The sequence below is a fragment of the Girardinichthys multiradiatus genome, chromosome Y (genome assembly GCF_021462225.1).
Source record: "Girardinichthys multiradiatus isolate DD_20200921_A chromosome Y, DD_fGirMul_XY1, whole genome shotgun sequence".
Classification (NCBI taxonomy): domain Eukaryota; kingdom Metazoa; phylum Chordata; class Actinopteri; order Cyprinodontiformes; family Goodeidae; genus Girardinichthys; species Girardinichthys multiradiatus.
Window position 1 is genome coordinate 17825760 of NC_061818.1, and position 16289 is coordinate 17842048.

At 39.7% G+C, this 16289-nt stretch overlaps 2 gene segments (V, D, J or C); both read left to right on the top strand.

The window, feature by feature from the left end:
• Nucleotides 1-382: 382 nt before the first annotated feature.
• On the top strand, nt 383-850 carry LOC124864924. The segment is given in 2 exon segments: nt 383-451; nt 543-850. Coding segments are annotated over 2 exon segments (348 nt in total).
• Nucleotides 851-7370: 6520 nt separating this feature from the next.
• Nucleotides 7371-7872, top strand: LOC124864925. The segment is given in 2 exon segments: nt 7371-7470; nt 7556-7872. Coding segments are annotated over 2 exon segments (375 nt in total).
• Nucleotides 7873-16289: the final 8417 nt, after the last annotated feature.

The window sequence follows — 16289 nt, forward strand, 5'->3', positions numbered from 1 at the left end:
ATGTTAATAAATTAATAGGTTGTACTATTGTAAATTTTAGGTAATTGAACTTTTTTACAAGGTAATTTGGTATAAAACATTTATTGTCATTGTTATAATGTGGAATTTAAAGAAACAAAATATGGCGAATATTAAAATATTGTAAAGAATCTTAGCAAATGTAAATTTATATTTTTCTTCCTTATAAAATCAGATAAAAGTATATAACTTTTATAAATCCATGTAGAGTAATAAACTTAAGCTGTAACCTGTATGAAAAACCATAAAGCCTCCTGATGTGCTGTTAAGAGTGTGGTAGCTACTCATGATTGGCTGGTCTGTCATCAGGCAAATTAAATCTCATGGCTTTTAGACTTGATATCATGCTGCCAGTCACAGAGAAGCTCTCATTGAATCATCTTCACCACCAACATGCTCTCTGTAGCTCTGCTGCTGCTGGCTGCTGGATCCTGTGAGTCTCACACACTGACACACTCACATTGTGATGATATATCACACTTATTGATATTACACTGTAATTCATTTGATTATGTTATCAACAGGTGTTAAGTGTCAGCAGCTGACACAACCAGCCTCTACATCAGTGCAGTCAGGTCAGACTCTGACCATCAGCTGTCAGGTCTCTTATTCTGTCACCAGCTATGGGACACACTGGATCAGACAACCTGCAGGAAAAGCACCAGAATGGATGGGTGTTATTTCGAGTGGTGGAAGCAATGCATATGCCACCAGTGTTCAAGGACGCATAAAAATCACCAGAGACACCAGTAAAAACATTGTGTATCTGAGACTGTCCGCCATGAAACTAGAGGAGTCTGCTGTGTATTACTGTGCTATTAACTCACAGTGATCAATGTGAGCACAGAGGCTGTACAAAAACTCCTCACAGAGCAGAGGAGGGGGGTGACATTAACTCACATATGTGGTTGTTGGTGATTTCCTGCTTTTTCCAACATTCCGCAAACAGTTTCTTTTTATTTTTTTATTTTTACCAGAGAACATGTATAAACAGGAAATGTTTAGGCACTATGTTTATCAATTTTAAATAATGTGATTAAATTAAGCTCCAGCAAACTGGTACCGTTATGAAAAAAGCCACGGCCATTTTTAAAGTTCTATAAAACTAGGTAAAACGCTTCCAATTTTTTTTTTTTTTAAATCCATCACAAGAGGAGGCTTTAATGTTAACAAAACAATTCCCCAAATGAGTTTTGGACAAATACTGTTAGTTTTACAGCAACTTAAACACACGTGATGACAAATTAAAGGTCCCTCAGACATGTCTGCCTCTGTGAACAAAACCGTACACAACACACCATTTATTCTTTTGCAGAACCCCCACATGTCTCATATCATAACAAACTAGAGACACTCACCTTTCTAACAAGGCATAATTCGTCTTTCTAGCACTGTCTCCAGTTATATAATTTGGGTGCGTAACTCGTCCATAACTCATGCAATTTGTTCCTGCCCAATCTGCAGCTAGCTTGCGCACTCTGTTTGCTCCCATTGTTTTGTTATTTCTGGATAATCGGTCACTCATAATGGCACAGAAGAGGATATTCACTGGTTTGGAAGTTTTGGACGACATTTAGTGGACCAGTCACATGAAGATGGAATATTCTTCAGACAGACAGCTGCTTTGAGAAGAAAACAAAATGTTCAAAATACAACATAAAAAGAAATATGTATAAAACAAGTCTCAAAGTTCCCCCTTATATAGCTTCCTTTCCAGTACTGTCCTAGCTCTGCTTAAGTATTTTCAGAACTTGCCTAATAACTCTCACATCTCATTTCCTTAATCTGTCTCCCTGCCATTAGTTTATTCGGCTTCATTATGTCAAGTTAAGTCAATACAGTAATCCTATTGATATAAAAAGACTTTTAAACGCATTGATCTTCTGCTATGGAAATTGTTTGATTTCCCTCATGATGCATAATGAAATTGCTCGTGCGTGTGCAATTTCATTATCCTGTTGTTGACTGAGACATAGTTAAAGTTCCAGCTTTGCAGTTCTTTGCGATATTCACATTGTATCAGTAATTTTCTAATGATAATAATACATTTGGAATATGTTGTCCAGCCCAACATATATTTGTTTTCCTTTAAAGAGGGTGAGATGATTAATCACATCTTTAAATGTCATTTACAGAGTTTAAGGGCTTAAGTAAATCAAACATGCTGTTGACTGAACAAAGATAGATGTCTTCTACAGTGCTTTGACATGAGGTTGTGATTGGTTCCTGTCAAGGCTGGTAAATAACATGCTGAGTAAAAACAACGAAATTCTTAGAGATCAGTAACCAACATATGCCTTTTTTTCTGCAGGTACTGATGGTTAAACATTGATTAAGATGAAGATCTCGAGAATTCACAGACTGACTTGTACAAATAAGTCAGTCTTCCATCTTGGAAGGACTCCCTTCCAAGATGGCGCCGACGATGGCTTTTTCGAGCCACAGTTCTGTGGTGTCGGGCCACAATCCTGTGGTCTCATTCAGTAGAGAGGAACTTCTCAACATCAGAGAGTCCTCTCTTGGGATTTTTTCACCATCTTTCATCGATCCGAGGTTCACTGAGCTCCTGGCAAGCGGAGCTGCGGCTCTATATGGGATCCTGCGCCGAAAGCGGTGGAGGGGAAAGCGTGCTGGCACGCTGGTAAAGCTCAGAAAAAGAGGACTTCGCACACCACTGCCTTCAATCCACCTGGCAAATGTCCGCTCTCTCAACAACAAGATGGACAAGCTGCTTCTTCTCACCGGTAAAAACACGGACGTCCACGGATCAGTGGTTTTCTGCTTCACTGAGACATGGCTGGGTGAAAACATCCCGGACCGAGCACTGCTGATGCCGGACGTCCAGCTGCTCAGAGCGGATCGCAGCACGGAGCTATCGGGGAAGAAGCGAGGAGGCGAAATCTGCTTTTATATAAATGAAGGTTGGTGCAGAGACATAAAAGTGCTGGGGAAAACATGTAGCCCGGATCTGGAGTCATTTCCATATTCTGTAAGCCGTTTTATTCACCGAGAAGGTTTTCCTCGTTTATAATAATCGGCTCATATTTTCCACCGCATGGCTGCACTTCTGCCGCGGAAAATCATCTTGCTGAGCTGATTACAGACCTGGAGAAAAAATACACGGACTCTTTCATCATAATACTGGGAGATTTTAACAGAGCAAACCTCTCAAATGAACTCCCCAAATACAGACAGCATATTAAGTGTCCCACCAGAGACAAAAACACACTGGACCATTGTTACACAGCTTTAAAGGACTCATATCATGATGTTACCAGGGCTGCTCTGGGTTTTTCGGATCATTATCTAATCCACCTCATCCCAACCTACAGACAGAGACTAAGAGCTTCCAAACCCAAGGTTCACACTGTTAAGAAGTGGACTGAGGAATCAAAGCAGATGCTACAAGCCTGCTTTGAATGCACAGACTGGACTGTTTTTGAAACTTCAGCCACTGACCTAAACCAACTAACTGATGTGGTGACATCATACATCAGTTTCTGTGAGGACATGTGTGTGCAGACCAAGACCTTCTGCACCTTTGGGAACAACAAGCCATGGTTTACTCCACACCTCAGGAATCTGCGCAGGGAAAAGGAAGAAGCTCACAGCAGTGGAGACTGGGCGCGGTACAGGCAGGCCAGGAACAAACTAACAAAAGAGATCAAAGCAGCTAAGAGAAGCTACAGTGAGAAGCTTAAGAACAGCCTTTCTACTGGTGACACTTCAGCTGAGAAACCTGACTGCCTACAAGAGCCCCTCCACCCATCCTGAACAGAGTCGTTTCCTGGCCAACCGTCTGAATGGCTTCTACTGCAGACATGACAAGAAGCCATTCACACCTCAAATCATCCCTTCTACATCCCATTCAGGAACAAATTCCTCCCATAAAGCAACCAACCCCCCACCATCAGATCCTCTGCCTGCACTAAAGATCTCAGAGGAAGATGTAAATAGGCTCTTTCAGCGTATGAAAACAAAGAGGGCTCCAGGACCTGATAACATCTCCCCATCATGCCTGAAAGCCTGCGCACATTCAACTCGCTCCGATCTTCACAAGGATCTTCAACAAGTCACTGGAGAAATGTGAGGTGCCCTCCTGCCTCAAACGATCCAGCATCATCCCGGTTCCCAAGAAACCCACCATCGTAGGATTAAATGACTACAGGCCTGTAGCCCTGACATCTGTGATCATGAAGTCCTTTGAGTGGCTGGTGCTGAAGCACCTGAAAGACATCACAGGCCCCCTGCTGGACCCCCTGCAATTTGCTTACCGAGCAAACAGGTCGGCAGATGATGCTGTTAACTTAGGTCTACACTTCATCCTGCAACACCTCGACCGTCCAGGGACGTACGCCAGGATCCTGTTTGTAGACTTCAGCTCGGCCTTCAACACCATCATACCAGACATACTCCACCAGAAGCTCACCCAGCTCAACGTCCCAGCCTCCACCTGTCAGTGGATCAACAGCTTCCTGACGGATCGACAGCAGCAGGTGAGACTGGGGAGCATCTTCTCCCGATCCAGATCAATAAATACTGGTGGCCCCCAGGGGTGTGTTCTATCCCCACTCCTCTTCTCTCTGTACACAAATGACTGCACCTCATCGGACTCGTCCATCAAACTCCTTAAGTTTGCAGATGACACCACTGTCATTGGACTGATCCAGGACAGTGATGAGTCTGCATACAGACAGCAGGTGGATCGGCTGGTACACTGGTGTGGTCAGAACTACCTTGAACTGAACCCACTCAAGACTGTGGAAATGGTGGTGGACTTTCGGAGAACACCACCCTCATACACCCCCCTCACCATCCTCAACAACACTGTATCGGCCGTGGACCACTTCAGGTTCTTAGGAACCACCATCTCTGAGGACCTGAGATGGTCTTTGCACATAGACACTGTTCGAAAGAAGGCCCAGCAGAGACTGTACTTCCTGAGGCAACTCAAGAAGTTCAACCTTCCACAGGAGCTGTTGGTCATCTTCTACACTGCCATCATTCAGTCTGTCCTGTCTTCATCCATCTCAGTGTGGTTTGGCTCATCCACAAAACAGGACAGGTCCAGACTGCAACGAATAATCAGGTCTGCAGAGAGAATAATCAGGGCTGACCTTCCCTCCATCCAGGACTTATACAGGTCTAGGGTCAAGAAAAGAGCTGCTAAAATCTCTGCCGACCCCACACACCCTGCACATAAACTGTTTAGAGTTTTACCTTCAGGCCGCCGTTACAGAGCACTGTTTACTAAAACCAGCCGCCACAGAGACAGCTTCTTCCCCCAGGCTGTTTCTCTGATGAACATTCAATAGAGTACAAAACAACAGCATACAGATTATATTGTACATTGTAAATTGTAAATTGTAAATTTGTATATTCTGTAATGCAAAATCAGAACAAAAGAGCAAAGTGTACCGGAGGCAAATTCCTTGTTTGTATGTACGAACTTGGCAATAAAGCTGATTCTGATTCTGATTCTGAAATAAAGGGACTGATCAACATTACTGGAATGGTTTGCTCAGACAGGCATGTTGGCAAGTAATATATTTAAGTTTGTATATTTATTAATTAACCAAACAACCTTCCTATGAATACCAGCCCAATATGTGGTATTAGAACAATAGCCGAAAGAGTGATTCGAGCAATGACATTGTCAAAACACCAAGCTGCACACATATGGAATAAATTCACAAGAACGTCTCTCCAAAATTTAGGAAAGTGCGATACTGTGGTTCCTTTGCTGTCTCCTCTCAGGAAGCCAGGGGGAAAGCCGCTTCACTCAAAGTGATCAGAGATACCGTCTCTTCTGGGGGAACCTCTGGCTCAGATTCATTCTCTGCAGAAGCTCTGAAAGAAAGGTTTAAGACAGCTTGTCATAATTGCCCCGTGATTTGCTAGGATGCACATAGAGCAGAACATAACTTAACATTTCGTTGTTCTCCCACCAACACATACACTAACATCGGATCGTAGTCAACTCTACATACAAGGATTCTTGAAGGTAGAGTCTTAGTCGGCAGCGGGTTTCGAAGACATTCAGGTGGTGGCAACCTGCCTCCCTGAGGTGATTAGCTGTACAGTTAAAGCAGAAAGAGACGTGGCTGGGAGAATGTTGTTAGTGGCTCCATGACATCACTGTGATTCCAGCTGTGACTCCTCCTTCCTGTACTAAAAATGGGTTAATGTGGTGCATTTAGGGATTCAGAATTTTTAGCAGTTTCTGTGCGTGTACAGTTCAGTACATATTTCGACCCATGGCTGGGGCACAACAGGCATTACTATCACAGGGCAACATAAAAATTATAGCTTTAAGGAACTACTTATGGAAACATAGTTGTCTCAGCATTTTCAATTATTAAAAGCCTGTGATTTGGATCAATTAGAGATTTTGTAGAAATATATACGAGAGCATAACATTAATTTAAAACTATATTACAGAGACATACAGCGTTTAGATTAATGTTGAAAGTGTTATAGTACACAAGGAGTGGCACTGAGAGAGACATAATTGACCCAAACACATAAAGTACTTCTGCTATAAAAACAAGCATAACCATGTGTTTCCTGTGAAACTACTCTATTTACACTGTAAACCAAATTGGTAATATATTCACAAAACACAGAAGTTCCAGTAAAACTTCACAATCACCTGAAGTTGGCAGAATGTGCTGTGAGATTGGATTACAGTCTGCAGACTAATACACCAGAACAGAAGCATCACCAGGTCATGTTAATGTTGGTGAACTCCTGTTTAATAGTTCCTGAATAAATGAAACATTGGCACACAGCAATACAAAGGACAAATAACCAATAACACACAGAATCATACAAAAGGGCAATTTTGGGTCATGCTTTTGCACTGTGGGAGGATGCAGGAGAAACCAGCAGAGAACCCACAGGGAAAACATGTAAACTCAGTTCAGAAAGAACCAAGGGCCTTCTTGCTGGACTGAAGCAGTCATAACCACCGAACCACCACCGTGCAGCCCACTTTATGTCTTTCTTTAAATGAACAGCATCCAGCAAAACATTTGATTTAAAAGTTGCACATCAGTGAAAGTATAAAGAGACACACATTGCATGTTTCCTTCAATAAAATAAAATAAAAAAATAATAGTCGATAAAAATGATGAACAATTTTTATTTTAAAAGGTCAGGCATTTTACTGTCTTTGCTCAACTTGAGTAAGAAAAAAAACATCTCAGCAGGACATTCAAGGACTGCTGGTTTGTTTCTAGATGTTTTGTGCCACGTTCCCTTTTAAAACTGTAGGGGGGGGTCTATGCAAAATGTTTCTCCTTTATAAACACACCATCAATTACTCTCATTTTATCCAAGGGAGAAACACTCTGACAGCTGCACAAAGATAACTCTGAACAACATTGTTCATTATGAATTCAAAAGACATGTTAATTTCCTGGAGTTTAGTTTTTGGTTTTGCTATTCATGGTAAAGTATAAATTGTAATGCTACACAGAAAGACTATTATTGTACATGTTAAACAGAATGAGTGTCATCTTTCTGTTTCTTACAGGTGTTTGGAGTGAGATTAAACTACAACAGCCCCCTTCTGAGGTGAAAAGACCAGGAGAAACTGTGAGGATTTCATGTGTTACATCAGGTTACACTATGACAGATTATGGCATGAACTGGATAAGACAGAAACCTGGGAAAGGTCTGGAATGGATTGGCTGGATAAACACAGCCACCACTGTTGCTACTTATGCCAGCTCTTTTCAGAGCCGTTTTAGCTTCACTCAAGATGTTTCCAGCAGCACTCAGTTCATGGAGATCACCAGTCTCACTACAGAGGACTCTGCTGTTTACTTCTGTGCTCGAGAAACACAGTGACTGAAGATAAGGGAGCAGCTGTGCAAAATCTCTCTCGACTGTGGACCTCCAGGTGACAATCTAGCTCACATACACCCACTCAACACAGAAACACACTGTTCAAGATGCTTTCCAAAGTTGCTTGGTAAGTAGAATGTGACGAATGTGACAACCTGCAGTGAAAGACTAGAAAAAACACTGCTTGCAAGCAGAGTGCAATGATTTATTCAACAGCAAGTGTTACATTTCCTCAGATTCCTCAAGTGCACTTATTTTTCATAATCAAACTGAGAATCAGAATAACAAACTATCAGCGGCAACTATAAGCAGATTATAAATACATTCCTAGAACTTCATATTACCCAATAACTAATTACATAAAAATGGGGGCTTTTCATTATATTTATACATAAATCTTTATAAATGTGGGTAATCCAAGACAGCACATAGATGCATATGAATTTCCAGCAGTTTTATTTTAATCCATCACCCCTTGCGAAGACTGAATTAGAAGAACCACTGTATTTATTTTATTAAAATTACTAAGCAAAACAAACTTTTTACTATCATACCCCATTATGTTTTTTTTAAAATTCTGAGTTACATTCCCAGTTTTGCTTCATGTTGTCACATTTGGTTTTTATATTATCGTTTCTTTAAAAATCTGGGCAGGTGTCTTATATAATGCTGAGGTTCTGTTGGACCAACGTGCAGAACAATGCTCAGGAATGGCAGGGTTACTTGCAGAGCTTTATTTAATAATAATAATAATAGTAAGGTAAAAAACGTACAGACGGGGTAACTGACATGGAAAAGACAGAAGCCAGGAGGACCTAGTGGAGAATAATGAAACCAGAGACTATAAATAATTGGGTAGGGTGGAGAATGGACCAATGAACAATGGCAGTTAATCAGGGGAAAATCAAGAGCAGCTAGTGGGAGAGAGAGAGAAGGAAATACACTAATTAATACTGATGAGCAGGGAGTCCAGGAAAGTAACAAAAACATCTAATGGAAGAGAAATGGAGTTTTGATCTGGAAATCTGGAAGACTCTCCTCCACCACCGGCTCCGTACTATGACTCCATCATGCGTCTCCCCTCCAACCAATCAGTGTCCAGTGTGCATTCCTCCTCAGCCAATCACCCTTCAAGGCTTCGCTTTTAAGGACCTCCAACCATGGATCTCCCTGCTCTCCCGCCGAGCTTCGACCCTCCACCACCCCATCGTCACCGTCTGGCTTCCTAGCTCCTTCCAGCTCTCTTATTATCGGTACCTCCACTCCATCACCAGTATCCGATCCTGGTGGGGAAGACATCTCCAATCCTAATCCTAAATCATTCATTCAAGATCATGTCATTCATAGCATTCATGTCTTCCTCCGGGGTCCGAGCGCCAAAAAAATAAACCTCTGCTATTTAACTTCTCTAATCGGCATCTTTGTGTTTTTATTGTGGGTCTACAGTGAGTTTACAGGATTGAAATAAGTCAACAATAAGACTATCTAAAGAACATAAACAGGGAGGAACCAGATCTACACGGAAATACGAACTAAAACATCTAAACACAGGAATCCAAGAAAAAAATCTAAACAACATGAATGAACTGAAATAACAGCAACTGAGAACAGGGCAGTGCAGAAAAAAGGAGACAGAACTCAAACTCATAACATAGGTAGATTATGACAGCAGGAGCCTCGTCAATTTGGGTTTATTTCATTAGGAGCCAGACCACTTAATTACTGGGCAACAAATTTTCACAGTGACTTTAATTGTGTGTGTACAAAACTACTTCATCCATTTGCCACTTCCTCTGGACACATTCTGCTATCTGATCTTGATTATTTAATCATTTCTTGAAATATAAATGTAGCGTTTAGAAAAACACAAACAGTAATGTTAGACAGGGCATTCAAATCATGGACTCAATTCCTGACCCTTTGAGAGATAGATAGCCATCTGGATTAGGTTAAATCTTTAATCAGATAAAGATAACAAACAATTGCTTGCGAGATGAAGATTTTAGTTGAAGCCCTGACCCCACAACTTAAACGTGTTACATTATTTCCTCACATACTACAGCTCATGAACTGTGACTACAACTGTTAACACAACACATACTCACTTTGGAGGACATATCCTGCCATAATTAAGAATATATACAGAAATAAATAAAAGACTCAAAAAGAATACTTACTGGGCCAAAAAGAAGATTTAAATAAAAATTAGTTCACCATTAAATGCAACAAAATGATAAAAAGAATAGATTTATTCCATTATTGATCAGTTAATCAGATATAAATATGTGTATTTCTGCTTTAACCCATTATTTTTATTTAAACCACTAATTTCAAATCAAATTTTTTTTCTTGAACTCTATATTTTTCCTTTGTATATTTAATACAAGTGGATTTCTTGCTGTTTTATTTTTCGTACACGTTTTATTTATTTCATATTTATTATCACTCAAAATTTATTTAAAAAAAGTTTTTTTCCTTAAAAATATATTATTTTATTTTTTATATTTTATTTTTATTTGTTTTACTGTCCTTTTATATCTTAACCACTGATATACAGGGGTTGGACAATGAAACTGAAACACCTGGTTTTAGACCACAATAATTTATTAGTATGGTGTAGGGCCTCCTTTTGCGGCCAATACAGTGCCAATTCATCTTAGAAATTACATATACAAGTCCTGCACAGTGGTCAGAGGGATTTTAAGCCATTCTTCTTGCAGGATAGTGGTCAGGTCACTACATGATACTGGTGGAGGAAAACGTTTCCTAACTCGCTCCTCCAAAACACCCCAAAGTGGCTCAATAATATTTAGATCTGGTGACTGTGCAGGCCATGGGAGATGTTCAACTTCACTTTCATGTTCATCAAACCAATCTTTCACCAGTCTTGCTGTGTGTATTGGTGCATTGTCATCCTGATACACGGCACCGCCTTCAGGATACAATGTTTGTACCATTGGATGCACATGGTCCTCAAGAATGGTTCGGTAGTCCATGGCAGTGACGCGCCCATCTAGCACAAGTATTGGGCCAAGGGAATGCCACGATATGGCAGCCCAAACCATCACTGATCCACCCCCATGCTTCACTCTGGGCATGCAACAGTCTGGGTGGTACGCTTCTTTGGGGCTTCTCCACACCGTAACTCTCCCGGATGTGGGGAAAACATTAAAGGTGGACTCATCAGAGAACAATTCATGTTTCACATTGTCCACAGCCCAAGATGTGCGCTCTTGGCACCATTGAAACTGACGTTTGGCATTGGCATGAGTGACCAAAGGTTTGGCTATAGCAGCCCGGCCGTGTATGTTGACCCTGTGGAGCTCCCGACGGACAGTTCTGGTGGAGACAGGAGAGTTGAGGTGCACATTTAATTCTGCCGTGCTTTGGGCAGCCGTGGTTTCATGTTTTTGGATACAATCCGGGTTAGCACCCGAACATCCCTTTCAGACAGCTTCCTCTTGCGTCCACAGTTAATCCTGTTGGATGTGGTTCGTCCTTCTTGGTGGTATGTTGACATTACCCTGGATACCGTGGCCCTTGATACATCACAAAGACTTGCTGTCTTGGTCACAGATGCGCCAGCAAGACGTGCACCAACAATTTGTCCTCTTTTGAACTCTGGTATGTCACCCATAATGTTGTGTTCATTTCAATATTTTGAGCAAAACTGTGCTCTTACCCTGCTAATTGAACCTTCACACTCTGCTCTTACTGGTGCAATGTGCAATCAATGAAGACTGGCTACCAGGCTGGTCCAATTTAGCCATGAAAGCTCCCACACTAAAATGACAGGTGTTTCAGTTTCATTGTCCAACCCCTGTATTTTCCCCTCTAATACCCCTGTTGTATTTTTTTTCACAACGGATTTCCCTGAGTCCATTTATTTCCATCTTTCTTTTTTACATTACTCTGTCTCTGTATTTTCTTTTCCTCCTCAAAGATGAGCAAGAAATACATAAACTTGGCGGGACTGAGACGGAGAAGGCGGTCTTTGGACCAGCGTCACCCCCTCAGCCTCTCTCCTATTAACTGAGGTCTGTCCACACTAACATGAATAGTCGGCAAAATAAGTTTTTTTTTTTTTATTCATACAGAAAAAAAAAGCATTAAAAAACTGACCTGTTCTCTTTTTTAAGCACTGAATTAAAGAGACATTTATGTTCAGATTTGGAGAATCGTAAGGCTTTCTTTACACAGACATGCTTATTTAGTCATTACTATAGTCTGGATCTGACAACCTGCAGTGAACGGACTGGAAAAGCACAGCAGCTCAAGCTCCAAATAAAAATATATGTTTCACATTTCCAGACACCTCTCAAAAATAGTGAATCCAAAGGAGCAGAATCATCATCGTCATATTTTGACAGAATATAAATTATTTTAATGTCACGAAATTATTTCCACATTAATTTTTACAAAATGTGGGTAGCTTTCATTCTGAATGTATACATACAATAATTTTAAATTTGCAGAAACTGAGACAACAATGTAATGCAATTGATTTGGCAGAAGTCTGCATCAAACATCAGCCTTTGGTTAGAGAAATTCAGAATCTCATTTGCTCCTGTTTAGCTGCTTCAAAGTCATGCAGTGCTTTAGTAGATCAGGTTCTCAGTGCATTAAAAGGAGCTGAGCAGCAGCAAATACTTTTTTTTTTCATCCTAAACATTATTTATTGCATCTTAGCAATCAGTCGCATAACCATTTCCCTTAACACATTTACATTGGTCTTTATGTAATTGGTGTGGGGAGGAGCCAATGCAAATATCTTTATTTATCTTAGTAGAAACCAAACCACCAGAGAGATGTGCAACAACTTTTCACAATGACGTTAGTTGTGTGTGTTTCTCTTCTGCTGTTAACAGTTTCTGGTAAATATCAAACGTTTGCACTCTTCTGTTAACGGGTTTTCTGTTTGGATTATTTCTCATCACACAATTTTTCTTCCAGGTGTTTTCAGTCAGACTCTGACTGAATCTGAAGCAGTGGTAAAAAGACATGGAGAATCTCACACTCTGACCTGTACATATGCAGGAATATCAGATGACAAAGCTTATATCAGCTGGATCAGACAGGCTGAAGGACAAGGACTGGAGTGGGTTGCCCACATTTCTGCTCCCAGTGGAAGCAATAAATATTATTCCACATCTGTCCAGAATCGCTTCACCATCTCCAGAGACAACGATAAAGATCAAGTGTATCTGCACATGAGCAGCTTGAGGACTGAAGACTCTGCAGTTTATTATTGTGCTCGAGAGCCACAGTGATACAGGAACCATTAGAGCTGTACATAAACTAGCAGCTGCAACTGTGACAGTCTGTTAGAAAATGAGAAAATGACTTTACTGTTTATTATTGTTTTTCATCTGATTTTAAGAACCTGTTCCGAAGATGATTAATTGCTAAAGAAGAGAAAAAAGAATACAATTTATTGTGACACAAGACAAATTGCTCTTTTTTTTACTGAAATTTTAGACAAAATATATAATCTCAAAAAATTTGCATCAAACTAAGGCAAAATTAATGTCAGCCAAATAAATCTCAAAATTGTTTATGTCAGGTTTAAACAACCTAAAAGACTTTCTCACATGCACACATTTTAAACGTGGAATTTTCTTAGTATTTTTGTTTGAAATACTTAAACGCGGACTCCGCTGTCCTTAAAACACGGAGTTTTCAGTATTACTTCTTAATACTTAAGAGGACTCCGCCGTCCTACTCGTACCTGTTAGGGCCCTAGGATTCACAGGGTTTTGTTTCACGCAATGACCCCCAGTCATTCGTCACACTTTTTAATCCAAACTCAACTCACCACTTTGTCTTCCCCTTTCTCTCGGAGTTCCGTCAGCCGTCAGACCCCAGCGGGGGAGCCGAGATCCAGTCCGGAAAGGGTCTGTGAGTCTCCCTGTTGAAGACTGCCGTGCGCACGGTCTTTACTGGAGTCCACCAACCTGCTGGAATCCTCAGGCGTAATTGGAATCCAGCTCCGAAGGATCAAATTAATGTCAGGTTTAAACAACCTAAAAGACTTATAACATCACAAAAGAAGAGAAAGACAAATAATTAGTTATTTTACTCGCTGCGAGGAGAACGGACAGAGATGTGCTTTCAGTTACAAATCTCCTACCGCTCTGAAAACCATCTGTCCGTACCTCTCTTTTTATTATCTTCGGGGGTCCCTGGTTACAATGAATGTCGCTCTCTAAGGATGGGAAAAACAGCTGCATCGTAAACAGGTCATAAACACCATTATCTTGTAACAACACACTTACACAGTCTCCCCCCATCTTAAGATCAGTGTGTCTTCTGTTCAGCAAAATCAGCCTTCATCTTTATGACCTCCTCAACTGTGACTGCTTCCTTCTCAGCTCCATCTTTGATCTTTGCCTGCAGACAAACTCATCACATCCTTACTCACACATGCACCATGAAAGGTTATAAAGATCAAATAGTCAAGTTAAAGAAAAGGAAAATATATAAGATAAATCTATCTTCAATTATTCCAACAGTTTATATAGAAGCATTTTCTTTCAAATTTCTTGGTTTTTAACTTCTGAATTTGAAGTATTCTATGTTTTCACAAAACCTGGTGGTTTTGAGACTTACTCTGGTTTTTAGCTAATATAAAATCAGCTTTCATTTGATCAAAAAACCAAGTTAATGTGCTTATGAAATATTTTGGTTTGTTGCGCTACAAATCAGGTTCACAAAACCTTGTGTTTTCAGATGCAAAAAGGGTTAGGGTTGGATGAATATTCACACAAAAAAAAGGAAAAAAAAACAGTTACAAATGTTTACTAAAATGGCCTACTGATAACTGCTGCTTCATACTTTTAGGTTGGCTGAAAAAAAAATCTTATCTGAATTGAATTTTAAAGCAACTACTTCAACCATTTAAACCAGGATAAGATGAGGGTTCATACGATGCTTCATGTGAATTATTGTGAATTATTATTTTGTCTTAACGTTAATTTGCTCCTAATCCCAAAAAACATTTAACATTCACACAGACAAGATGAATAATGAGGGATTTCTTGTCACAATTTTAGAAAAAAAAATCAACATACTGATGTTCTTATTGAATGTGCCTAATTGTTTCACTGCTGCTCTTCTTAAACAATTTTTAAATATGCTGCAATAGACTTGTCTATTTCTCACCATGAACTAGTTTCATTTGAGTTAATCGAACGTCAGCCTAACTGATGGCTCATTATAATAACTCAGGCACATTTGTGCTTATTTTATAACACCAAAAATGTAACATCCCATTTCTCTCTCCTGTAACAGAAGTATCCACATCATAGATAATCAAAATACCATAAATGGTCTTGTCTCCCATTCAAGCTTTCCAACTTCCCTGATACCTTTACTTTCATTTGACCTGATTTGAATAAAAATTATCAGCATTTACTTGGTGGCACAGAGAAATAAACATAAACCAGACAATAAACTGGGTTTTATTTTCTTAATACATTTACTATTTGTTGACATTTTTTAAAGTAATAAAAACGATCTATTTAGGAAAAAGATTATCTTTGATGTTTATTGGAATTTCAAATAAGAAATGCAAATCCAACAACAACTTTATATCTGTTTCTATAGTTTGGCTCTAACTTTTCCTCTGATGGTAGTTTAGGTTTTTGTAGTAGGGTTTGTCGCTGGACTGGGAGGGACTGGGAGGGCACATACATGTACACCAATCCAATATCTGACATTGGTACATAAGGTAGGAACCCTGTTTACACATTTTAATAAAGTAATGAATATTTCAAATCAGTTATTCTCCTTGTTAAAGTCATACAGTGTATAAATGTATAAGAACCAATTAAATCCTGTAAAGACTCACAATAAAAACACAAAGATGCCGATTAGAGAAGTTAAATAGCAGATGTTTATTTCTTTGGCGTTTGGACCCCTGTTATTACAAAAATAGCTCCTTAAATCCACTAAACACTTTAATTCAGGATCAGTGGTCTCAAAATGCTGATGTTCACAGCCTGTAATGTGGTGCTGGTGTACTGAGACAGAAAAAGAGAGTCTCTTTTTAAGCACTTAATGGGCTCACTGTACCCCTGACAAATGTTCATATATGGGTGTTTAATCTACTATGCAGGAAACTGCAAACAAAATGTGTATGAACACCTATAAATATTTAATCTTAAAATGATTTAACAGAGCTTTTCACAAAAAATAAACAAAAGAACAAAAAGCTGCTTTTCACTGACTTTTAGACAAATATCTAATATTTTCATTTTTTTATTATTGTGTAAAAAAGTTAGATTTTATTTTCAAATTGAAACTGAGTATTATAAGAGCCACTCCCTCATTAGTGGTATCCTGATGCAAATGTGTGGTCTTTGCAGGGTACAAACTGGTCTTACAATTCGTAGAGCAGCAGAAATCTTGTGGCTTCAGTA